The 27646-nt window shown below is 45.0% G+C and overlaps 1 protein-coding gene across 6 annotated transcripts in view; it reads left to right on the top strand.

Annotated features, from left to right (window-relative positions):
• The window catches only part of TPD52L1 (TPD52 like 1), a 1079922-nt gene that overhangs the window by 562335 nt on the left and 489941 nt on the right, over window positions 1–27646 (top strand). For all 6 annotated transcript variants that reach the window (XM_069607517.1, XM_069607515.1, XM_069607519.1 and 3 more), the window contains exon 3: window positions 970–1118. In XM_069607517.1, the coding sequence (XP_069463618.1) occupies window positions 970–1118 (149 nt within the window). The remainder of the gene's footprint in view (window positions 1–969; window positions 1119–27646) is intronic.

The following is a 27646-nucleotide window of genomic DNA, read 5'->3' as shown; positions in this document are numbered from 1 at the left end:
GTAGGATACATTCATTGAGTTTAACTGAGTTTGCAAAACACACGAGTACTGGGTAGGATAGAATCCCAGTGACCACCTTGCATGACAAAGAAGCAAGGAAAATTGGGGTGGTCGAAAATAGCTAAAACATATACCTCGCTCTCTTTATATGGCCATCGAACCTCACTAGAGATGCTAGGGCTCTGATTGGCCTGCCAAATCTCACAAGAGTTTCAGCAGATCTGATTGGCCTGCCAAATCTCACAAGAGTTTCAGCAGATCTGATTGGCCTGCTACATCTCACAAGAGTTTCAGCAGATCTGAGTGGTCGGCTGTACTCCAGCCCACCTTCTGAACTCAGAATGGCGAATCTTACAAGAACTCACCAGTCTGATGGACCCTGAAAAGTGGATTTGGCAGGACTCATGACTGCAGTGAGATATGAGTTCATCTATGCTCACACCTGGCCATAAAGGTGCCATGTGATTTTGTTTTGCATTAGTCATTCTACTTGATACATCAGTTTTAAGTGATATACATATAGCTGATGAAAATCAAGTTTTTTTTTTCTTCAGTGAGATCATTTAGCTGCTAACCTTTTCCTACAATGGAATGAGTTTAATGGACATTCTCCTTTCATTCATTAGCAATATCTTTGCCTATTAAAATTGTTGATTACAAATGGATGCACATTTTTTTTGCAAAACCTTGTGGTATCTTACTGTGACAGTAAGGTGTACAATATCATTTTTGTATGCTATTGTCTAAAGATTTCGCTGATTAAAATCCCTTCTTTGCAAACATATGAACAGCTCCTGTTGATACATTGACTGCATTGTGCATTACAGCGACTGTCAGGTACCGGGATATCACGGAGAAAGCCAAAGGCTCCATCAAAGCACCGCCTTGTGCCATGAGCACCATGACTGGACTTCACAGTACAGAGGTCTCCAGTCTACTATTGACAAACAACTATGTTTTGTTTTTCAGCTGGAAGATGAAATTTCTACCTTGCGGCAAGTGCTGGCAGACAAGGAGAAACGCCTGATGGATATCAAACACAAGCTTGGCGTCAACGTCATGAATGAGTTGAAGCAGAACTTCAGTAAGAGCTGGTATGATGTACAGACCCACTCTGCGTAAGTGCTTTTGCCTTACTTGTGTTGTTGTCTGCTTGCTACGTGCAGTAAAAAGAAATCAAGGAAAAAAAGCTGTTCTCCCACAGTGAAATGGGCGAAAGATCCAACGTTCTCCAATGTAGGTTTGGAGTAGGGCAACGAAACCAGAAATGTGCACCAAACAAATTGAGAAGTTCCTGGGGATGCAATCTTTAAGGAAAATGTGTGGGAAAGGGTGCCTTCAAAGCACGTCTTCCCAGTAGCATTGATTAAAACTACTAGTAGCACAGTCGTTAAAGAAGCCATATTGGCACATGAAAATGTGCTCTCGCTGGCCGGCAGGCTTGAGTCGGCCAATCAGGCAATAGAGCAGTGTCCGAAGGGATAGAACCACAGACTACTGTGAGCAGGTTTTGGGGGTCAGTTGGCCAGTTTAATGACTTTGTAGTTCTTAGTTTGAATCTGTGTTACTGGCCTAATGGTCAGTATAGTGCCGTGTTTCGGGGTGAGCAAATAAGTGCCAGGAATCACATATTTTCTAGCACAGTGTCCCTTATGGGGATAGGCAGCTCCTTGCCCGATGTTGCTACCACCCACAGCTGCTACCCACGGTGTCAACATATGTAGGGCTAAAGATGACACTTACACCGACTCACTGGTGGATGCACTGAATATGGCCGACTGGGATTTACAAGTGCCAATCAACATCCCATAAAATAACATCTTCGTCTCGATGTGAGGCAGATGCTTCAGTGCTTGTATATGTTGATCTGATTCCATTGGTGGCAAGGGGAACATGCAGAACATCTATTCAAAGTCCCTGCCCTCATTCTCTCGTGTGCAAATTCGCAATAGCCAATTCAGAACAGTAGGGTTAGTAACATACCAAGCTTATGCATTCACTAAATGCACCTATATCAATGCTATAATGCCAACGCAAGGCCCCAAGTAGCTATACATTAAATGCTTAGATAAAACTTGCTTATTCAGATTATTGGTTCGATACATATACTAGGTGTTTTATGGTGTTTTAGGTGTTTTTATGGTAAAAGGCCTAATAAGGCCTAACGATTGTTTGTTGAAAGTTAAATGATGGCTTTTTATTTGACTTGTTAAGCCGTTCACCTCAAATAAAAACCTAGTGCATGTATGTAACTAATATTCTCAATAAGCAAGGTATGTCTAAGCGCTTTAGAAAGATGTATACATCTGCAGGGAATGCGTAGCTGCTTGAGGCCTTATGATGGCACTATAGTAATGATATATGTGCCTGTAGTGAATGCGTAGTATGTTACTATATATATATATATATATATATATATATATATATATATATATATATATATATATATATATATATATTAGCAAGAGGCATTTTAAAAGAGAAGGGTGTATATATATATATATATATATATATATATATATATATATACACCCTTCTCTTTTAAAATGCCTCTTGCTAATCTGAACAACAGAGTATGCAGAATCCTGCAGTTAGTGGTCACAGATGGTTCAGGACCACATTGATTCAGCTGTCTAAGCCTGCGAGACCTGAAACACTTTGATGTCTCCTGATATATTTCTCATATGCTCATTCTGCACCGTTGGCGAAAATAGGCCTTAAGAAGACAAGCCGTCTTCTTTCGTGTTCTTATTCTTTTCTGGTGAACTGTTAAAGGCATTCGTTTGAGCAGAAAGGTCACTGGAGTCACTCATAACCTGAGCAGGGCACAGAGTACAGGTAAGACGGAAGCAAACCGCCCTGGAGATGAGAACTTCCACTCCGCGCTGCGCGCGCGGCCTTTAGTAGAAGGGTCTTTGTTTGTGGAAGTGATTGACAGAACTGGGGCATCCGTGGGAAGGAAGCCGCTCGTAACTAGGAAGGGAACATGCATATAAAATAACGAGTTCATTTTTTCTATTCCTAATTTATTATTTTCAGTAGTATTAGCCTCACAGACAGCCTGAGGTTCTTAATTATTCTGGTGAGGAAAAAAAACTCCAACAAGAAAGCGTAGGTACTGACAACCAGCATATTTCACGACATCAGAGAAAACAGTTGCATAGTCGTAAACGTCAGTCCCTGCCAAAAAAAAAATCCCAGGAGGTGAAGGAAACTGCACATTTTATTTGATGTAAACATCCCTGGGTTAGTGATGGATTGGCTGAGTGAGAGAAGTGTAGGTTGAAATATGGTCCCTCTTTGCCGATTCCCAGGTGGCAGTGGGTTTTCCCTGAAATTGAATCAGCTTTTAGATAGAAAACCAGCCAGGAGGCAGCGTGGCAATGCTTTACTCTTGGTTCCCTGTCAATGTTAATACAACTCAGGAAATCCAGCCACAAACCGCAGAAATGAGCAGGTTCACCGGATGCCCTAAATCAAGCTGCTACTCGTCTCTGGAGAATGGCTCAGGGTCAACGTTCTGGTCTTGAATGTCAGACGAGGCTGAGCAACACAGGTTCGATCCTCGGTCCGTGCTTAGAAGTCTCTGGGTATCAAGCGCGTTATAAACAACCCATTACAATTCTGAATCTGGAAAACTCACCATTAATGCAACCCTCATTTTCAGAGGGAGGATGCATGGCTAGGCACGCACAGGGTGGACTGGCGCAAGAAATAAGCCCTGTCAACCAAAAAAAGTGGCCCTCGCCTCAAAAAAGTGGTCAACCCCTTGCCTCACTACCCTTGACCCTCTGATGACATCACCAGAAGTGACCCCACCCCAAAGTGACATCCCAGAAGGATGAAACACAACATTTCACCCCTTGACAAAACAGGAAGTGCCAACAAATAGCATTGTTCCTAAGTACACAAAATTACTGTGAATACAAGCAGACGTCCAAGGCCAAATGATAATACGTTTTTGTACAGCACTTACGCGTAATCTCTTTCTTTATAGAACAAATATGCATACAATATCACCCAACCTCTGTTGGTACTCATTTGTCGACCTAAGAAAGATGAAAGGCTTTTTGAAAAAAAAAATAATAATAAATAAATCCCCCCCAAAAAAAATGCAATTTTTTTTTTTTTTTTTTTTTACAAACCGGCCCAGGCATGGGCAGAAACCGGCCCCCACTCCCCAGGGACGATTTCGACCCGGCCAATCCGACCCTGGGCACGCACCCAGGCGAGCCATGGCTAGAGTGCAGCTAGTGCGGAAGAGCCAATTGGAAGACTCACCACACAAGGTAAATCACCTAGCACCGGAAAAGTATTCCAAAGTCATGTTGAAGGCGCTCTGCCCATGTTGCTGGCATCCATTTCCGCTGGAGTCCATCCCCCTTGTTTCATCCACATGTAGTTAGGTAATCTGAAGAAAATGGGTCTGCGCAATCGTGCTTTCAATGCCCTATACATGGATAATGTCCTGGAACTTCGAGTCACCAGTCGGATAGATGCGCAGCGGCATTGCTCCTGGCTTTTGACACTGCAAACTCGAAGGGTCACGTTTTAATTCCCTGAAAGGAGAATTGACAAGTAACAAGGGTGAAGGGAGCTACTCGAAGAGCGTGGTTGAAACTACAGAAAGAACCGGAAAAATGGGAAAATGAAAGAACATCCTGCCGGGGTAGTTGTAGGGTGCCTCATTTCACTGTGGCTCTTGCACACCTAGATAACTATTGGTAATCTAGGAACTACACATATCCAAAATGTAGCCCAGGACATAGTAGTTGTATGGGTTTGGATCAGAGGTCAAAACGATTTGACAGTACCCCCATAGGCTATCCTGACGGATCTGTGAGGAGTAACAATGCTGTCTCTGTGGTGAAATCACAAGTTAATGTGATCCTTTGAAAGCTGAATTGGGGATAAGAGGGGTGACCGCGCAGAAAGAATGTGCATCTATGTGGCTTCCCTGACCAAGACTTAGGTCTTAGACTCTACATTTACAAAGCCAGACCTATGGGTTTTGACAATACTTATTACTATAGGTTTGTATTTCAGGAGAATTGCCAATCCTTTCACTTCACAATGTCTGCCTTTGCTGCACTCCCTATTTGATCTGCAGCCTTAGTTGTATTTTGATTTACCCAAACAGCACCTATCACAGATCATCACCTTGAAACCCAGCAGATCACTTTTGGATTCCCATCTTTGCGTGTTGTCTGTATCGAACAGTGCTGCCGTTTTCCTGTAAATCATGTTATATTTTCACATGGGATGGCTGACTGGAGAAAGTGGAGTGAATGTACAGTGCTGTGAGAATACATGTGCTGCATCTAAACAATGCACAGAGGATGCATATCACAAATGCTTTGTAAAACTCCTTGCAAGCACTAACGCCATGGGTGCACGGGAGATTTGTGCGGAGGGCATCCTATGCTGGACCAGACTGTCCAAGAAGTGGTCTGGTTGTCTGTCTCCCGGAAAATAATTCTAAAAACTAGAAAAAAGAAGTATACATTTTTTCTTATTGCTCTATTCTTTACTTTTACTGGAATATTATTGCTTATTAAAAATCTAACTCTTTCTGAGATCAATCTGCAATATTCCATACAAATGTAATGACAGCATAAGTAGTGCCGGTTACAGAACATTATTGAGGCCTATTGTCAACTGAAATGAATCCCATTCAGATGAACCAAGGCCTAGAATGTACCACTGGCAAGTAGCCAACTGCAAATTCAAAATCTACTTTAGTTTGCAGAAAGCAGAAAGGTTGCCGCTGCGGCTAGAGGAAGTTGTGGGCCACGTTAAGTTACGGTTTGACGATTTAGATGGTTCAATTAAGTGACAGCAACCTGTCTCTGTGCAATGGTGGGTGAGATTGTAGAGGACACCCCACACTGGAAGAAGGTCCTTTTCACAATGTTGTGAGCCATTTTTCGTAGTATATCATGTGATCTGAGAACACAATGTTTTTACCAGATTTCAAGACTGCTCTGCAATCATGCATTTGCTTTCCAGTGCTGACTACTTTGCTCCTACCTATGTTTCTATCACTGGAGCCTCAGGTGTAGTGATCACTCAAAATCAAAAGGTTGCCCTATAAAGTGTGCCTCCAAACCCAGTACTGACTGCTGTGTTGAGTGCTTTCTCCTCCATGATTGGAGCACACATGTCGGGAATATACTGTTACCCAGGGCTTTGAGTAGGTAGGCGCCAGCCACAGCTAAACCCCGGCATCGTCCAAAATTGACCATCAAGGTGGGGCCAGCCCAACTTGTTTTCCCTGAGCTAAACATAATGACAAGGTGAGGAGTGACAATGCTACATACATTTCACTGAGAAACCTAGGCCCTTTCCCCACTTTACAGGACTCTCAGACCTAGGTGTGTTTTTCTGCAGTATTTATATTGCATTGTGAAAGTACATGAATTGCATTGTGAAATGTAGGCCTTTTTCCTACTTTACAGGACTCTCAATCCTAGGTGTGCTGTATCTGGTGTTTAAACTACATTGTGAAAGTAGCGCTGTTCTTTGAATTTGCCTTCTTAGCAAAGCATTTATCTAGCAAACTCTTCTACTACAGTCTGAGCTCCTTTCTTCTTGTTCAATTGTCTACTATTGTCTTGCTTTTTGTCTCGTCTCCTTGTGGCCCGCCCTGTGTCCTTCCCTAGAGTTCTCCCCGCTCCCACCCCCGTCCTCTTCTCTCCTCTCCCTACCTACTCTATGGTGCTCTGTTTCTCCTATCTTTTCTAACTGCTTCTCTATCGACTACCCTGCTCTCCTCACTAAATCTGTCAGGAAGACGTTTAAAAAGGACATCCTGGTCTCCAACCCAGGCCTCCCGATTGATGACACCTATACCAGTGTCTCCTTCAGGCAAACCCTCACCGACATCCTCTTTGTCGTTCCCTCACCAGACCTATGGACCCTTCACATGGTCTCTGTGCTTTCTCCTTTCTCTTCTTTACCCATTAATGGTGGCTCCCGGTTTGAGGCCCTGCTCCCTGCCTTCCACTCTTCTAAGGTCATCATTAATGTTTACCTGAATGTTACTGTCTTGGTCCAAGGCCCTCAGGCTAACCTTCTCCTCTTTGATAGACGCTTCCCGCGCCTCATCAATTTCCTTTCTTCTCCTACTGTCCCCTCTCTTCCCTCCATGGCTTCCTTGCTTGCCTCCCCCTGCCGTCTCCTCCTTGCTTACCTTGCCCTCCCTTTCTTCCTCTTCTGCCCCCCTCAGGCTTCTTCTACAACTCCACAGGGCGTACCTTTGATGTGTTCCCCTCCCCAGAAGTCTTTCAAGGATGGCAACCTTCTCCATATTGCCACTCTCAACTCTTGCTCAGCTGTCAAACACTCCACTGACATCTGCCGCCTCCTCAAAGAACTTGACCTCGATGTCCTTGGTCTCGCTGAGACATGGTTCGCGGGTAGCTCTGTCACAAGCTTTGATACTCTCCACCCTGATGGCTACAAGATCCTGTCAGCGCCCACGTCCTATCTCTTCCCGGAGTGGATTCCTGCCTCTGTTATTCCTACGCAGCCTACTCCTCTTTCGAATGCCTCGTCTGCATGTTCTCTTTCTCTCCTAGCCATTCCCTCACTGTGGCTACCATCTATCGGCCACCTGGTCAGATCACCTCATTCTTCTCTGAGTGGGCGGACCTCTCCTTTTCCCTCCTGGCCTCGACCACTCAACGCCTCCTTCTTGGAGACTTTAACATCCATCTGGATGCTTCCTGTCCTTCCTCTGGACTCTTTCGCAACTCTCTCTCACTCTCTATCCTCTCCTCTGGCCTGACTCACTCTGCAGGGCACACCCTGAATGTTCTGATCGCTACAGGCCTTCCCATTTCTATTCCTCTCACCACTCCTCTCTCCTGAAGTGACCACTTTCTCCTTTCCACCCAGCTCACTCTCTCCACCCCTCACGCTAAGCCAACTCCAGCACTGCCACCTACCTTCTCAGCTATCCAACCCATGAAGCGTGTGTCATTTGAGGCTTTCGCAGCCACTTTCTCACCCCCCACCTCCTCCTCTGGGTGCCTCACACCCTGACACAGCCCTTTCTATACTCCACTCTGCTATATATGATACTCTTGATGTTCTTGCCCCTGACATGAGGATCCGCCTGAAGCCTAAAGCCAAGTGCAAGTCCTGGTATGACTCAGACCTCGTCACCCTTAAACGCAAGTGCAGGGTGGCTGAGAGGAAATGGCATGCTTCCTGTACATCCTCTGACAAACTGGCCTGCCGCCTGTCCCAAGAAGAGAGCCCTCATCCAAGCCGGTGTCTCTGCGGCATCCAACAACTCGGCCGAACTCTTTAAAATCTGCAAGGAGCTGGCCAATCCTGCTGCAGTCTCTACCTCTCCTGTCACCTCCCAGGCCCTCTGTATGGCCCTGGCTTCTCATTTAATCTCTAAAACTCTCTCTTCCTTTCCTCCTCCTCCCTCTACTCCCCTCTCTTCCTCTGGCACTTCTGTGGCCACCTCTCCTCCCTCCTTCTCTGCCTTTCCCCTCTTCTCCCCAGAAAAGGTTTCTAGACAAGTCTGATCTATGAAAGTCTCGTCAAAACAGGTTCTCCCCAGTTCCTCTAAAAACATCAAGGACCATATTGACACCCTAGCTCCTGCTTTGGCTGACTTCTGCAACCACTCCTTAGCCTTTGGAGTCTTCCCTCCCCCCTGAAGCATTCTCTTGTGCACCCTATTCTTAAGAAACCCTCAGCCGACCTCTCTTGCCCTGCTAACTACCAGCCAATCTCCATCACTCCTTTCCTGGGCAAACTCCTGGAAAAGCTGACCACCTCCCAGCTTAATCTTCACACTGAATCTGTTGGTTGTCTCCATGACCATCAGTCTGGCTTCAGAGCTGCCAGAAGGACGGAAACTGCTCTCCTGAAGATTCGTGAAGACCTGCTCTCCAACCTTGACTCCAGTACCCCCTGTGTCCTCATCTTAATTGATCTCTCTTCTGCGTTTGACATGGTCAACCATGCCATCCTGCTCAACCGTCTCCGTGATAACTTGGGTACCACCGATTAGGCCCTTGCTTAGCTGACCTCTTTCCTCTCTGATTGACCCTCCCAACCTGGGTCCTTCCTCTCCTCTATCTCCATCTCTACCTGTGGTGTTCCCCAGGGGTCTAGCCTCTCTCCCTGGCTGTTCAACCAATACCTGGCACTACTTGCCCAGTGCATTTCTGCTCTCTGCCCCAACTTTCAGTGCTATGAGGACAACACTCAGTTCATTTTCCGGCTCCCTTCCCCCACCTCTTCTCGTTCTCTCATCTCTGATTGTCCGCTATCCAGGAGTGGTGCGCCGCCCATGATCTCTGCCTTAATGCCAGTAAGACTGAAATTCTCTTCATCGGCACACATGCTCCCTCCTTTCCAGTCACTCTCTGGCCGGCCTCTCTTGGACCTCTCCCTTGTCCCAACTGTTCATCTTCGACTCCACTCTCTCCTTCTCTCCTCACATCTCTGACGTCTCTAAGAAGTCACACTACCTGTTGCACCTCATCAGAGGTATTCTTCCTTTTCTCTCCTTCCCCCAGAAGCTCACAGTCTCCAGAGCTCTGGTTCTCTCTAGGCTAGACTACTGCAACAGCCTCTTTCTAAATCTGCCTGTTTCTACTCTTCGCCCTCTGCAACTCATCCAGAACTGGACTGCAAGACTTGTCCTTGGCCTAGGGATCGCATCTCTCCAGTACGGATATCTCTCCATTGGCTCCCAGTTGCTGCGCGGATTAAGTTCAAAACCCTCTGCATTGTCCACAAGGCCTTCTGGGGCCTGGGGCCTCAATACCTCCAACTCTCTCTTCCTAAATATCTTCCTTCTCAAGCTCTTCACTCATCGGCCACCAACTGCCTCAGGGTCAGTCACATCTCCAAGCAGCGAGTATGTGGTAGATCTTTCTTTGGCTGGGGCCTCCCTCTGGAACAGTCTCTGTGCCTCCCTGAAACTTGATGAGAACCATCTTCGGTTCCGGAAGCACCTCAAGACCTTCCTCTTTGCTTCTGCTTTCTCTCCTCATATCCTCTGCTGAACTCCTGACTGAAACTGCACTGGTAACCTGGCCACCCTCTGATCTCGGGCCCAGGTCCCCTCCCCCACCAGCTACACACCTGCACTGCCTCCCAGGCAACCCCTGCACTTGGGGGATGTTTCTGTATCCCCACATCCCCCCAGCTCTTGACACTTGATGTCTGCACTAACCCTTGCACTTACCACAAGCTGGCCGCACTTTTACCTATTTGCTTTTATTTATTTTATTTATTCTTACTGTTGATCCTATGTATGGCACTGCCCGCTCCCCCTTAGCCCCGCACGTTCCCTTGCCCCATACCCTGCACTTGTGCAATCTCAATGTCACCTGGCCTAGTAAGATCGCTGTCTATGTCTTCCCTCTGTTCCCCATCGCATGCCTCGTCGCGCCTTGAAACACTTGTGCATAGGCGCGTTATAAATACCATATCATATCATATACTCTTCCCTATGGATGCCACTGTCACCCATTCTAAAAATCACATTATCAGTTTATGGCATCTGGTTAGATCATTTGTTTAAGAACCCTTTAAAGTGGATATATATTGTAGAGAATACATTGTATGATTTTTACAATATATTATATTAAAGTCAACTGATGCCACAACACAGTTTGCGCTAGTGTCAAACAAAATATTTAATAGGTTTAAATAAGTAATGTCCGTTAACGCAACACATGTTTCTGCCGGTGGCCTTCTTCACAGCCGGACATATAGTCACTCAAATCGTAACAAATGTTTATTCTTCTCCACAGTCCTTCTAAAGAAACAGTCACTGGGTTTAATCCCCGTACCTTATTCACTGAGTTAATCTCCCTGCTGCATCATGAGGTACGGGGATTAAACCCAGTGACTGTTTCTTTAGAAGGACTGTGGAAACAATAAACATTTGTTACGATTTGAGTGGCTATATGTCTGGCTGTGAAGAAGGGCACCGGCTGAAACAAGTTTTGCGTTAACGGACATCATTTATTTAAACCTATTCAAAATTTAGTTTGACACTGGCACAAACTGTGTTGTGGCATCAGTTGACTTTCATATAATATGTTGTAAAAATCAGACCACATATGTACACAATGTGTATGAAGCTAAGATACTGAGTTTTATTTTTGTTTAACTGGGAGTGAGTATTCAGTTTCGCAAACTAACCCCCATACAGTAGATTGTTATATGTTTTATATTCTTTGTGTTCTTTGGGTTGTCTAAAAGAGGAGATTCAGTCCAGGAGACCAGTATTTTTATTGATTTTATTATGTAAGATTATTGTTAAATTCTTTATTTTTCATAAAAACTGAGTCTGAGTGTAATCTGTGGCAACAATAAGCAGGGTGTTTGATACATATTTATCTGGATAGGAGTCTGCAAGCTCATTGTTTGATGGTATTCCCATTTTGGTGTCTAGCATCTTTTCTTGATCGACAGGACTGCTCTCTCAGCAGAGTCCAACAAAATCTTCTCAAGTGATGATCCAAAGTTGCTTCAAGATGATTCAAAGAAGTGGTGTGGGATCCCTTCTTTTATAGGCAAAGGTCTCCAGGTGATTGGTCTAAAGCAAGCCTGTTTTAAGGGTCAAATCCCTGCAATTGAAGTGAGTGGACTTTGCCCTTCTGATGTCACACCCAAAGTGCTTTGCTCCTGAGAAAGTGGAGGGGATAGGAAGGAGAAAGAGAGGCAGAGAGATTCAAAATGGTGGAAGTCTCCTGCCCTCTAACAGAGTTCCCTTGACTACTCTAACCCCACCCCTTCCCTTCTCTCTAAGAACAAAGGCCTTTAGAAATGCGATGCCCTGGTGTGAGGCCTGGTCTGTGTGGATTGATGTGGCTCTGGTTTCTGTTCCTAGGCCACTGTCCTGTGGAGTGGCTGTTCTGGGGGCAAGAGTGTTACCTGCCCTTACAAAGGAAAAAGAGAAGCAAATCCCCAAGGCTATAGTCCTGTCTGTGGACAGGGGTGGGCCTTGTCTGGCAGGAATATATATAATCCTTCCAGAGCTGGACTGAGTCCACAGGGCTGACACAATGCAAAATCAATTTAATGTGGCTGGGATAACTCTGAGAGATGTGGGCCATCATACCCAAACTCAGGTATGGCTTATATTTACAGTTTGGTGAGCAGCACTGGATTTGCAGAGTTATGCAGTTTTTGAACCAGGCCTGCATATCTTAAATGCAGCCACTGCGCTGCAAAGACGTGGATGTCACTGCAGCTGTCAAGACGGCACCTGTGACCTGTGTACCTGCTCTGTGCCACTGGTAGAGCAGGTGTTGTGAATTAGGAAATTGATGCAGCAGGGCACAAGTATACACTACACTATGCTTTTGGCATGGTGCTTATGAGAGAGGAATCTGGTTAGCAGATTTCCCTTTCAGTGATGGAATTACCTGCACCATAAATAAATATAAATCCAGGGCTCTCACACAATTGCCAGATGGCAGTTCTTCATACTCAGCCACACCATCGAACTAGTGAATGGATGAGTGTCTACAGTTAAAGATAATCATGAGGTTCTTCACATTATATATGTATTCAGATTAGCTCTGCAGCCGGTGGGCCGGGTGAACAGGGAGATATTCATTTTTTCCTCTCCAATATTAAAATATCAGTCTTCTGTCTTACTATCCTAATTTTCAACTCTTATTCCAACCAAAATGTAACCCACACATCTGTGTTCACATAGGTCATTGCCTAGGAAAAGACCGGAAGTGCAACTATGTCATGCAGACACACCTTTATCCCTCATCAAGAAGATTGTGAGAATGTTTTAGTGAGCAGGGCGGGAAATGTTGATTTTTATGATGTCATTTAGGCCATTGCACTTCTGGCTTTCCAACAACATAACACTTCACAAGGCTCAATGATTTCATCTGCCTCAGTGATAGACTTCATCTCGATTAGATAGATAATAGGGGAGGAAACTAGTTAGGTTTCAGACTCATAAGTGTTATATTCCAACATGTGCAAAGTTAATATATTATAGGTCATTCCTTTCTTTGTGCATCGGCTGCAGTATATTGCAATGCGTGAGTCTTTGTACTCACCTTTTGTTTGGTAGAAAGAGGTATAGCCTGTTTTGCTTCCCTGCAGCTGCAACACAAACATGCCGCCATGAACCTAAAGGCGTGTTCAGATTGTTTGACAGAGACTCTGATGAGTTTGCATCATAATATGCCACCCTTTGGGACACAATCTATTTTAAATTGTTTTAGGCTAATTTTTCTGAAAGGAGCTGTCATACAACCTGGCCCCCAAACATACTGTAAGCAGTGGCATTACTCAGGCATGGGCTGATTAAGCAGATATTCATGTTAGATACGAGGCACATTGTCCTCAAACTGTTAAACAACAACTTAATTATGGAATTATATTTGGCTTATTTTCAAACTTTTGGAAACGATATGCAAGATACCCTTTTAAGTGCTGAGCACGGCTCAGTGATCTTTAAAGGTGACACCTACACAAATTGTGAATTAAAGAACATTGACTTCGACAGAACAGAATATAATGATGATGTTTGTCCCACTACTGGTTCTCAATCACACCATAAATAATTGGTTCTAGAATGTATCACACCTGCCCTTCTTTTGCATTTATTCTTATTTTGAAAAGTCCTTTATCGAAGGTGCAAATTAACAAGGGGGGTCCTGGGAGACATTAGTCCTGGTTACGAGTGACTTAACCAGATTCTTTAGCTCACTATCTTTCACAGAGAAGAAATATCCCAAACATATCAGTCTTTGTCCTGCCCTTGGGCAGTCCAGCACCAAAATGATATGCAATTCTCCTCTGAACAAGAGTACCAACAGTAACCCCAGACACTTGTTTCCGTCTGGTTGAACCTCATCAGTAGGGTGGAGCTGCGCTTCTCTAAGAATAGTGAGCAAGGGGTCCATGTCTGGATTCCCCTAGTAACTTAGGGTGAGACACAAAGTTACTTAAATTATGCAAATTAACAAGGGGGTATCGAGACATCCCTCTGCCAGACATTAGTCCTGGTAACAAGAGCTTTACCCAGATTCTTTAGCTCACCATCTTTCACAGAGGAGAAATGTCCAAAACATATCAGTCTTTGTCCTGCCCTGGGGCAGTCCAGCACTGAAATGCTAGGCAATTCTCCTCTGAACAATAGTACCAACAACAGACACATGTTTCGGTCTGGTTGGACCTCATCAGTAGGGTGGAGCTGTGCCTCTCTAAGACTAGTGAGCAAAGGGTCCAAGCCTGGATTCCACTAGTAAACTAGGGTGTACATCTATTGATGCCATAAAGCAGAGACCCATTGTTCATAACCCCTGTGCATAGAATGAGTAAACATCAGCATATATCGCTTTCTTCACTGTAAAAAACATTGGTTATGAGAGTGTTAATGGGATTAGATTTAATGCAACCAATCCCCTGAAATTCAGCAATCACATTTCAAACAAGTTCACCTTAACTATGCGCCCCCTATTGCACAACGTATGACCAAAGGAAACCGCCTTCTCTATCTAAGGTGCCTCTGGGACTTTCTATTTATTTATTTATACTTTTATAAAGCGCACAAAATCCACAGGCATCAAGGCACTGGTTGCCTAGGGGAGAGGGGCGGGGAAGGGAAGGCAAGCAGGGAAGCAAAATGAGTTGCTAGGCGGGTACAATGTCAATGGAATAAAATCGTTTTTAGTTGTTTTCTGAAAGGCTTGAAAAAGGGCTCAGAACGTAGGTGGAGAGGAAGGTTATTCCACAGTCAGGCGGCAATGACTGGAAAGCTCTAGCCTCCAGATCTGGTGCGTCTGAAATGTGGGGTGGACAGTATGTGGCTGTAGTGAAGTCGTGTAGGTCTGGATGAGTTGTTCATACACATTCTCAGCACAAGGTAAGGGGGCAGAGTTAGATGGGCAGCGATGAGTAATGGAGAGAACTTTAAAGTTAATGCGGTCTCCAATTGGCAACCAATGAGCAGCTTTTCTATGAATAGGAGGGCTAAAGCTGTTGGTGAATGAGGAGTCCATCAATGCCGTAATGATAAGGGTCACTGCTAGTGCAGGGTCCTTGATAAGGGGTGCTGGGCAGAAGTCACCTTTGGCAGCATGACGGTTTTAGACTGGCAATGAGAGTGGAGGTTTCTGATTCTGTGACAGGCCTGAAGCTGAAGGTGGTGACGGTGGAAGGAGATGAGGCTGAGGGAGTGGAGGCAGCTATGCTCCAATGTGCGTTCTTTTGCAAGGATGGAGGCTTTCTTCATATCAATTTTCACCTGAAGGGTGGCAATCTTGTTAGTGAGGGCGTCCTGGATATTTTTGCACCAGGTGTCATCTTTGGTAACATTTGCAATTGGTGTGATAGGGGATTAAAGTTCACGTAGGATGGAAAATAGTTCACATTATTGGGACTGGGCTTTGGCAGTCCTGTTGGATAGATCAGCTGCTTTAGCTGTAAGGATGGCATGCTTGTAATCCCTCGAGCAGCTGAGGAAGTTGTTTTTGTTAGAAGATGAGTTATTTTTTTGCAAACTTGTTTCAAATTCATGTTTCTTAGTGTGCAAGGCTTGGAGAGCAGGTGTGCACCAGGAATTGATGTGTGTGGTAGGTTTGGCTCTGTAAAGTGTAAGGGGAGCAATGGCATTGATGGCTGACTGGATAGCAGTGTTGGAAGTGTCAGCCAGGTCAGAAGGATTAGATTACAGTGCGGTAGAGGAGAGGGTGTGGTCTGCTGTGAGGACCAGGAGGAGACGCTCTTTATCAGATTGCAGGAGCATCTGGTGAATGTAGGAAGAAGTGGGGGCAATGTGCTGTCTGGGTTGATATTACAGGCACCTTAAAGGAGATGGTATGGTGGTCAGTCCACAGATTAGGGGTGATGGCAGTGTTAGTTGTGTTGCAGTTGAGATATGCAAGCCAATCTCAGGATCTTCCTAGTCGACGAGTTGGACTCGAAATGTGTTGAGTAAGTCCTAGAGAAGATAAGGAATTCATAAGTGATGAGGTGTCTTTGTCTAATGGGTCATGAAAGCCCAGGTTTAGATCTCCTAGTAGCAGGGCTTTGGAGGTGTGTTTAATGCTAGTGATTAAAAGTAGTGCAAGGTCATCGTCAAAGGTTTAGCTAGGCCTGGGTGATGAAAGATGAAATGAAATGTTTTGGTGGAGGTAAGTCAGAGGAAGTGGGATCTATGGAGGAGATAGTTCAGAAGGTCATAGGGTCTTTGTAAATTAGGGTGAGTCCACCCCCTTTGTGTAACGGGTGGTCACAGGGCAGTATGGAGTGTTGTGCCGGAATGGCAGTGATGTGGGCTGGGCCTGTGGCCAGGGTGTAGCCAGGTTTCAGTCACTGCTAGGATGTCTAGGTTGAGGTTGGTGATGGGCCTTAGGTAACCACGATATTACTTCAGAATTAAATGTAGGGTTGTGCCTTGCAGACACTCATGCACCACTCAGGCTTCTTCCTCTCATGTCCTGATGTGCCTTTCCTTATCATTTGCTATTTATTTATTGGTTATTTATATGGCGCTTATACAACAAGGCAGTGTTTTCAAATGGCACAAGGCAAAACGGAAGCGAACAAGGGAGCAAGTAAACCAGGGAAATGACAACGAATAGATAAACACAATGGTCCTACTAGGCCTTGTGACATTCAGAAAATTCAAGTGCAAAAAAGCAGGGGATGGGGGAGTAAGTGCTAAAAGGACCCCTGAGGGGAAGGGAGGAGTGCCAAGGTGCCAGTTTGGGAGGCAACCGGTAAGTGCATGAGAGTAGGCAATACCACCCAACCAGCAGGTGTAGGCCCAGACAGTAGTGTAGGGGGTGATTGGGCAGATGGACAGGACCCTATTGGACTCTTGCTCTTGAGGATCAAGGCCATCAATCTCTGTGTCTGAGGGGATGGTTAGAACAGGAGGGAGAGAGGAGGAGGAGGAGAAAGTACTTGAGTTGTTTGCAGAACTTGAGGTGATCAGGTTCAAGACGGAGAAGTAGAGCGAGTCTGTTCCAGAGGAGGGAGCTAGCCAACGAGACAGATCTTCCCAAGATCTCTGCTTGGACAAGCATTTGACCAGCTAAGAATTGGAGCAAGAAGATCAAAGGGATCTGGAAGGAGAGTATTTAGTGAGAGAGAGTTGCACGTAGCATGCTCCCAGGCCCCAGACAGCCTCATTGATGATGCAAAGGGTCTTGAATTTGATTTTTGCGGCAAACGGGAGCCCGTGGAGAGATTTTAGGGCTGGAGAGATATAGTCCCTGGGCTTGAGGCCAAGGGTAAGACTTGCAGCCCTATTCTGGATTAGTTGAAGAGGGTGGAGGGAAGAAAGAGGTAGGCTGAGAAAGAGGCTGTTGCAATAGTCCAGCCTGGAGAAGACCAGAGCTCTAGTGACATTGAGCTTCTGGGGGAAGGTGAGGTAAGGGATAGTGCCTCTAAGGTGGTGAAGGTGAAAGTGGGCCTTCTTGGCAAGGTCCAAAATGTGAGGAATAAAGGAGAGAGAGAAGTTGAAGATGCCCCAAAGGTTTCTGACTGCAGTGGATGGAGAGGGATGAGAGCCCTTAGAGGGTGGCCAGAGTGCAGAAGGGAAACGAGCAATGTGAATCCCAATAGGAAGAATCTCAGTCTTACTGGCATTAAGACTGAGATAATTGGAGGTGCACCAGGACTTGATAGCAGATAGGCAGTCCGGGATGATAAAGGAGGAAGAAAAGGAGCTGGAGGGGAGCTGGAAGAAGAGCTGTGTGTCATCTGCGTAATAATGGAATTATGGAGAGAAGGTAGAGATCAAGTGAGCAATCGGTGCAAGGTAGATATTGAAGAACCAGGGCAAGAGATATAGCCCTTGTGAACCCCACATGTAGAGAGAGTGGTGGTGGAGGAGAAGGGGCCCAGTAGAACGTGGGAAGGGTGGCCAGTGAGGGAGGAGGTCAACAAGTCCAGTGCCTAGATAAGGAAGGCTGCACACATCTATTTACTGCGCCACACTTTGATTCGAATGAGTAACACTACTTATGTTGAAAAATGATTTATTGAAAGCCCTTCTTCGATAACACGTGTTTCGGCACATTCCCTGTGCCTTCCTCAGATCGGGGCAGTGTTTGTTACAATTAATATTTAGAAAACATATTCTGATGTTGCAAACATGAAGGGAGACCCGGGTAGGCCATGCAATTCAATTCAAAATCAGAGATTGTGCAACATTTCCGCACAATAGTTTGAAAAATGAATGGAGAAAGAAAATAAAGAATCAAAAATAAAAAAATAAAAAAGCCAAAAAACCAAAAAACATGTTGTAATGAGAAAATAGATATACAGTTAAATATGAAGAAAACAGGTAACAAAGTGCCTAGTGTGAGATACCAAGAGTATCTTGGAGCCGCTTTATGAGGATAGAATGGTTCACCATGTCAAAAGCGGAAGAGAGTTCAAGGAGAATGAGAACAGCAGAAGAGTTAGATTCAAGATTTGCGAGCAGTTCTTGATGGGTGTTCAGGGGAGTAGTTTCCATGCCTCTGCATGCACGGAATCCAGATTGATGGTTGTGTTCTTCTCCCTCCAATTCTCCTATTCTTCTCTACTAGAATTTCCTCTGTCTGTCACTCTGATCTCTCTTGCTCTCCTTATAACTTCTGCCTTCACCCATTGATGTTACTTCCATCCACTTCCACTCTACGAACTACAACCCGCTCCTTGACACTAATATTTCTTCATCCACACAACTGCTCCCCTCTCCATTATGCTGCACTCCATCCACACCTTCTACTGCAGTCACTCTCCTTTCACTCTCCCAAACATTTGCCACAGACTCTCTACACTCTTTGTAGCACTATCACCCCAGCTAGAAAGGTGTTTAGAGAGCACCTTCAGGGTCTACCACCTCGAGTGAGCAGCTTTCAGGGTGCCAGTGGTCTGAAGTTGCTGTAGGCCTTGGCCAGTGAGCAGGTCACTCTAAATGTTTCTCTTGGATTTTTGAATGAAAATGCCTGACCTTTCGTTCGAAACATTGGGCCTCATTGCAAGTCTGCCAGTCCGGAATTAAGGGTGCCAGTAGCAAGATACCGGCACCCATTCCGAACCAGCAGACTACAACTGTGCCTGCCGGGGTCTCTGCACTCGGCAGTCTGATCTGCCGCGTGCATCGGCACCGGTAGTATTAGTATTCATTGAAGAACTGGCACTGTTAGCAATGGTGCCAGTGATTTCGTCTCCCCACTCCCATAGAGTCCTTTTAGGACTCTATGGGAAAGGGGACTTACGATTTCCGCTGCCTGAGATCCTGGGTCACCGGAACTTGTAATATCCCGGTGTCAGCAGGACCTCAGTCGTCGGAAACAGTGTTACGAGGTTCGTGGCAACCCGCCGGAGGCAGAGGCGGGTTAATGCCACCCTCATAATGATGCCCATTGTCTTTACCTCTATAGAAAAGGACTTTGGAGAAGAGTGTACCCCCAACAGTTTTCCAGGTGTAGTCCTTCTTTTTGAGTATTCTAAAGATGATTCAACAGGCGGGTAGTCTCATCCCCTTAAAAGGGTAACCTTCTACAGTGGAGTTGTTCCTCCGATCTAGCCTTGTGTAAGGGGCCCAATCCTGGCTGCTTTTTCAGAGCCTTCTGCCTGGTGATGTCATACTTAAAGTGCTCTGTCTGCATGAAGTGGGGAGGGGGCACAGGAAGCTTGCGAGTCATAGGAAATCGCAATATTGTGGGACCCTACTCTTGGTGGAAAGTCCTCTCCTGGGCTACTCTACTGTGCCCCCTTCTCCTGTCTGCATATATCAAGGGTTCCCTGTTAATGACCACCCTGGTTTGGTTTTCTTTGGCTTGGCAGAGTCTATCCTTTGAAGCACTGGGCCTCTACTTGCTCCTTGGTGGCAGTTCATGTCCTTCTGGAAGGTGGCAAACCTGCCCCAGGGAAGACAAAGGCTTTTGCTGGGCCAGAGCCCAAATGGCCTGCTTTGCATGACACTTAGTCCCAGACAGTAAATACACAGAAGACTCTGACAGGAAGGTCCCTACGAACCAAGCTGACAATAAAATTACACCAAAAGGTGTTAGCTAGTATAACTGTGGCTTCCTAAAGACCACCAAGGCATAACCAGATATTGCTTATTTTTAGAGATTTATCTGAAATTAGGTCCCCGCAGCACATAATTAGATGATTTTGGATCAGGGCGAACAGTGATTAATGACATGCTACTGACGTGGGCTATATATGTTTTAACATGTTATGTTATGTTATGTTATGTTATTAAATTTCTATAGCGCTACAAGCCCTGAGGCATCCAAGCGCTCCATCACAAGCAGAGAGGTCACTTTGCACCACCATGGTGTCAAACTACACAACAGCTACTGGCTCAGAGGTGTCAGTAGACAGGTTCTGCATGGGTGCATGAAGCACTATGCCTTTCAGCATGAAGCATTATGGAAGAGGGGTCTAATTAGAAGGCCTCACTTTCAAAGACAGATCTTTAGGCATCATTTTGTGTAAAAAAATCAAAAAGGCCCAGGCTGTTCTGCCCTCACATATGGCATTCTGTCTTCATCCTGGTGCCAAAATCACACACTGCATCCTTCTCTGCACCTGACATCATCAAAAAAATCAGCTGATCATTTGTCTAAGTTCGGCCCTCACTAACCACCAGCGCTCATGGCTGGCGTATTATGCCTATGACTCTCCTCAGTTCTTTACCATCGACGTAGTAATATTCAAATAAGATCAAGACTTATTGTGACTTTAAAATTCGCTGACATACTCATCTGAGAAAGCACTTTGACTAATTTGTGTAGATCTATGACCTAAATAAAAATAATTAAATATACTACTGCCTACCAGTAAAGGTTTCTAACTGCCAGGCAAAATGTATTTGGAGAAATATTTCATGCTAGAATGGAGTTGGTGAGGAGTATGAAACTGGCACAACTTGGTCAGGTCATTTGTAATCTTTCGTAGCATGGAGTGTGCTCTTTAACACACTTTGATACCTACCATCTCCACTAGCCATCTCACACAGATTTATTTAATCTAACACCAACTCTACCAAGAGAAACATCCACATATTCCATTCAACAAAGTCTGAAAGCATTACCTTGCTTATTTCCTTCAAGCACATTACACCGACAACATCATGAACAAAGTGAGAGGTTTGGCAGCATCATGGGAACATTGTACTCCATGCACTAAACCTTCATTAAGGGCAACCGCCACGCCTAATCTTCAGATAGCTCGCTAATCTGCAATACTGCCATTGTTTCAGCTGAAATTCTTGCTTTCTTTAAAGAGGATAGTGTGACACAGCCTCTAAAAAAAGTCTCCATAGATTTCAAAGAACCCAATAACTAACCCAAACAACTGCCACGCTAGTTTGAATATACTTTTAAAGCCCAACGTCATGGAACAAAATGTCACCACACAATTGACTGAATACAGTGAATCCCTCTAGTGCCTTAACAACAATCAGGTTACAGACGATGCATGAGCATGAAAAACACCTTTTATTTTATATGAGGGAAGAGATTATTTTAGCCCTGGACACTAACACCTCTTCAGTCCTCATTGCAATAGATCTCATGGTTGCCTATGACACACTAGAAGACTCCACTCTAACAACAACACTTAAGTCCACCATGGGCAACAAAGGCCCAGCCCTTAAATGGGTCATCAACTGCCTCATCACTCATAGTACTCAGGCTAGAATAGGATATTTCAGATCTTCCTCAAAACTCCTCAACTGAGAGGTCTATCCTGGTTCTCCTGTCCCTTTGTTTAAATTAAACCATTGGCTTCCCTTGTGAACCAGTAGTCCCACATACTGCAACTTAGTCTCGGGAACGTGCTCGCCTTGGAAGCAAGACAACACAGAGCAACACAGGTTCGATCCCCGGATCCACGCTTAGAAACCTCTGGGTATTAAGCGCGTTATAAATAACCTATCATATCATAACTTAACACAGAAGACACACAAATTGTTCTTAATGTGACAACCCCATCACACGATCCCCAGCTGCCTCAGATCAGTCCACAAATGTTTAATTTTGAATAACTTCTGCCTCAACTCCTCAAAAACCAAGATTATGATGTCTGGTTGCAAAACTTGCACCTCCGGTTCACCTGACCGTATTTATTAGGGAACCCAACTGTGCCTGTGGACTTACTTGCTAAAGACACTTGGAATCACCATGGATAAAGGTTTGTCTTTCACACCTCAAAAAGATAACATTGTCCACAATGCCCATTTTACCCCGCACCTAGTTTGTTAGTTCATGCCTTTCCTGAGATGGTACAAACAACTGACTTGGCTTGAGCCCTAATCATATCCATTTTATACTACTTAAATTCCAACTATTTAGAACTGACTGAACAGAAGAATGACTAGTTAAAGCTCATACAGAATCAGGCATTCAGACAGATCACATGACTCAGTTTATAGGAATACATTATATACAGGCTTGTATAAACATTTTACAATTGCTGACTGCTTTATTCCAGTTCTTTCTAAAGTCAATCCCCTTGGTGTTATTCTTGACTCGACATTGGCCCTCATTACAACACCGGCGGTCACCAATGGTGCTATTAGCACCATGGTTGCTGCCGGTATTGTAACGAGTCCGCCAATGGTAAATGGGGAAATACCGCCCCATTCCAAGATTGGCGGGGCGGTAATTCCCCATTTACCATTGGCCCTTCCCCATTCCCATTTTTGCCCCATAGGGCTCAATGGGACTGGGCAAGGCGGTAATTACGGTACCGCAAATTGCGGTATCGTAATTACCTCGTAAGTCCCTTTCTGGGTCCCTACTTTAACGGCTGGTCCAGACCAGCCGTTAAGGTCGGGAGCCGCAAAGGGACCTCGTAATCAGGCGTTAAGGGTTTAACGGCGCCGACACCTTTTACAGCGCCGTTAAACCCTAAACGCCAGGGTCGTAATGACCCCCATTGTCTATTCAGGACCAAGTTAATTCAATCATTTCCTCCTCAGCATTTTTTCGAAACTACTGTGCCCATCAAACGTTTACTCTTGAATGAAAATTGTTCCATTTTGGCATGACCCATCATCGGGGCTAAAATCTACTACTGCAGTAGCCTTCTTGTTGGTGCTGCACAGAAATATGTAGCCAAACGACTTTTTCTGTAAAATAGAGCAGTCCGAATTGGCTCATACATCTGCCGGAGAGCGTGTATCACTGCGGCCCATTAAATAATTGGTATTGAACTATTGGGCAGGGTGGTCTAAGTTCATTTCACAAGGTAAGGGATGATCTTGGCATAGAAGGTCATCACGTTGTAAGAGCAGGTCACATTGTACCACCAATAGGTGTAAGAAAGAGTTTGTTAGAACTTGCACATGCCAGTCACTTGGGGGTTTCTAAAGCCAAGGGTCAATTTCGGTCTGATTATTGGTGGCCAAGCTTAGACACAGATGCAGAAGAAATGATCAGAGAATGCACCAAATGTGCAGCATCTGATAAGGTGCTCAAAACACACGTTCCACCACTGAATCCAATAGAATTTCTACAGTTCACTTGGGAATATGTATCTCTTGATATTTCGGGCCCATTGACCAGGAAGGGAATAGAAAAATATGTAATAGTGTTAGTGGACCTGTTTTCCAATTGGGTTGAAGTAAAATGTTAAGTGAGGCAGATTCCAGGGCGTTGGTGCAATTTATGGATGATCTGTTCCAGAGGGAAAGTATTCCAAAAAAGATTTTAATCGACAATGAAGTCCAATTTACATCAAGATTAATGATTTTGTTTAATAATGTAGGTGTTGAACACCACAAAACTTCACTTTTCCATCCTTCCACTAATAACATTGTGGAGAGATTCAATTGCACCTTTATGCAATGTGTACGCTTGTCTTTGCAGGAGGGCAAGCAATGGGAAGATCACCTTCAATACACAAGCACTTCTCTTCTCAGTACCCCATTAGTAATCCATTAGCTTACACACAACTCACTTTTCAGCATCTCACTCTTCGTCATCCCAGTGCCACATTAAAATCCCTCATTCGAGTAGCCCTTGCTCAATTACCCAACCTCACTATTTCTCATCCCAATCTTCCATTACCCCGCTTTACTCCTACTTGTCTCTGTACCCCATTAGTTCCCCATTATTCCGCCTCACTCTTCCTCATCTGAGTACCTTATTACTTCTACCTTACTCTTCCTCATTCCAGTACCCCATTAGTAATCCATTATCCTGCCTCACGAATCCTTGTCCCAGTGCCCCCTTAGTAATCCATTAATTTACCTCATACCTCTCTTTCAGATCCCGGTACCCCATTAGTAATCCACTACATTGCCCTTCCCTCCCTCTTGTCCGTCCCGATAATCTATTAGAGATCCATTCCTTTCCCCTGCTGCACACTTCTTTATGCCAGGACACTTTTAGCAATTAATTGCCTTAACCTGCCTCCAGCATCCTCATCTCATTGCTCAATTAGAGCTACATTATCCTTTCTCACATACATCCCCATCTCTGTCCCTCGCATGCATCCCGATCACAATTCCCTGCATGCACTTCATCACAGTCCCTCACTTACATCTTCATCACAGTCCTTCACGTGCATCCTCATCATAGTACGTCCTGTGAATTCTCCTAGCAGCCTTTCCTCTGCATCCTAGTCACAGTTCCTTGCATGCATCCTCCTCACTGCTCCTCTTCTTCAATATCCCTCTTCTTTGGTCCAGTCCATCTTCCCCCTCCTTGTCCCATTTTATCCTCCTTTGCCTCCTCAAGTGGTAAAGAGGGTCACTACCAGGACATGGCTAAAGGCCAAAGCCATGCCCCGGGCAATGTAACCACTGGCCAAAGCCATAAGACAAATCTCATGACCCATTGATCCACAATGGGAACACCCCATGATGCGTAGCTAGAAATTATATTATCAAAATGAAAAACTTGAATATTTTAGTTGCGTTGAAATATAGCAGAACAAAACCCTTTGAAATCAGTGAAACAACTTTTTTAAGAAACAGTAAATGTAACAAAACAATTGGAATTAAGTAAACAAAACTTCTGTTGATTTGATGTTAATGTCCCAGTTACCAACCCCTGCGGAATTTCTGGAATTGTGTTGTGTTTAACTATCACTAAAATGTGAAAATGACAACGCTCTAACTGGTTTCAATAAATTCACCAAATAACGATTGCAACACCTTTTACACACGTGAAAACCAGAGAACACCAAAGCAGTTTGTGAATATCGCTGGCAGTCCCTTGGCATACATTGCTAATAGCTGGAAAATGGGGCCTGCCTGGAAACTTCCTATACCAAAGGCAAAACAATTGGCTTTATAAATGCTGCTTCAGGAGAAAGCTGGACTGGGATGTATACAGTGTGAGGCAGAAAGGGCATGCCGCGAAGTGGGGGGGGGGCTTTCATGATATACTGCAGAGGTGCCAGAGCCTGTCTAACATGGATGAAGCAAAGAATGTGCTTTGAAGGAGTGAGCCAAACACCATCGTCCCACAGTTAAAATGAGCGTATATCTGTGCTCAGGACAAGGCTCGTGAGTGGTCATTAAAGCAGCCTCTGTCGACCAGGGGGGATTCGATTGGCCATGGCATGGATTGCACCTTGCATGTTATCATTCTTTGTATACGAGCCGGAAGTGAGCCAGAGTTCGTTGCTTGGGAGGCGAATAGTGAAGGCAAATCACATGCTAGATCAAGCTGACTAATGAGCCTTTGTGCTCACTGAAGCCACAAATGCTATAATAGGTGCTTCGCAGTGCTAAGCCAAAATGGGTAGGCAATTCCAGCGGATGCCCTTCATGTGTGAAGCTGCAATGAAGTCCAGGTCACTGGTGAGGCACCATGTCTCTCTGTATGTTTGTGCAAGTCCTGCCACTCTTAATAGTGTCTTCCCTCCATTCCATCATTTCTGGGGGTGGTTGCACTGCCCTGCGATTAAAAATATGTTCATGCAACATTTAAACACTGTGAACAAATGAAACTAGGAAATCAACATCACCAGCGCACTTTTGATATTGTGAGCAAATGCATCGAAGCAGACAATCGATTTCAAATGTCTGTTTGGAATCTTAGTCTGTAAAGTGCTTTGTATGATAGCATACACTTCAAGAGTGTTGAGATGCCTAACAGAAAAAACTGAAATGTCATGTGAAATCCAACCATTCATGCAAAGTGGTCCCTTTGATTTGAACATGTTGACATTATGTAAAGTAAAGCTGTTGGTCAATTCCATAATGAACATACACCAGCAAAGCCAATAGTGTTGAGTTTTGTATAGGATTGCTATGGGCAATGAGAGAAGTGGCCAAGAACTGTCAAAATAAGGCAGAAACATCAGAAAAGGGCAGGAGCATCAGAGTTCAGCAGAAACATCAGAATTGGGGACAATGGGGAACACAAGCTAGACTTCGGCAGAGATGGTAGAGCTGAGTGAACAAAATCAGAATTGGGGAAAAAAGATCTGAATTGTGAAACAACATCGAAGTTGGGGGGGTAGGAAAGTTCTTCCTTTGTGCTGCTTTTAGAGCCTCAATCTTTGAGACCCCCAAGCATGTTTGATGTCTGATATGGTTTTCTGACTTCTTTTTGGCAAGTAAGGTACTTGTGCTGCATCACTTGTCACTGCAACTCATGTTCATTGTGCAGCACTAACCAGTTCCTAAAGCTCTCAGTGTAGGTAGGCCCTGTCCTGATTTTATCTGTTGTACAGCACCACTGTGACTGGCAGTGCATGTGGACCTTGCACCCATGTATATTTACCCCCTTTGCCACTTGGTGCTGGATTGGCTGGTGCCAGTGTAATATTTATATGGTGCACCACTGAGCACCTTTATTTTTAACTGTGAGGTTGGTTACTCTGCCCTACAGTGGCCAATATGCCCCATCATTGTTTTAAGCCATTGTGTTCGACCTCTGGCTATTTTGCTTTCTTCCTCCACCTATGTGGCTTCAAGAATGACCATACATGCCCCTACCGTCTCCCAGGCTCTGTCTAGAGCCCAGGAAGAACAGCTGTGTGAATGAGAACTTGTTTTGACTGAATTAGAGTCGCAGGCATCCACATTCGCATTTATATTCTGTATGTTGACACAAATGGCTCTACGTTGGTTTCCCGGGATTGGATAACCTCTCAGAGTTTGAATGCTGCCTGGCCCCTGATAGGTGGGCTGGAGTAGTCCCCAGACCACCATTGTGTACATCTGGAGAGGTTTTGAAGTCATTCATCTGCACCAAGAGGGCCAAGAGAGATGCTGAAATATTGCTGCTAAAGCCTTCATTGCAAAAGCCAATTCCCGTAAGGTGACACTCTATCTTGACCAGGGGAAGTCAAACCAGGTGATTCTCTCCATGGAACCATTGGGCACATATGGCTCATGTGAGAAACCTGAAGTTATTCTCACTCCTACTCTCCCTGGATCCTCTTCCCAGGTGGCCCGGGAAAGGCCATCGCTCTTGGATCCCGGTGGAGAAGCGAGGTAGGATCAGCTGGGTGAACGGTCATTGAGGCTGTGCCTCCCCTGGCCTTTATGGGCTATTGTAGAACATCTCCCTTAATTCTCCCTCCTTCAGCCTATTGCAGTACTGGGGCGAGGAAGAGGCAACTAGGAGTAGTGGACACTAGTAAATCATTTCACCACTGTAGTGGTGAGATAAGGAAGAGGCCTACAGAGTATTGTAAAGGTCAGGCA

This window comes from Ambystoma mexicanum, chromosome 4q (assembly GCF_040938575.1).
Source record: "Ambystoma mexicanum isolate Mex_15411 chromosome 4q, UKY_AmexF1_1, whole genome shotgun sequence".
Lineage (NCBI taxonomy): Eukaryota > Metazoa > Chordata > Amphibia > Caudata > Ambystomatidae > Ambystoma > Ambystoma mexicanum.
Note: the sequence above shows the minus strand (reverse complement) of the source record. Positions and strands in the feature narration are given on the sequence as shown.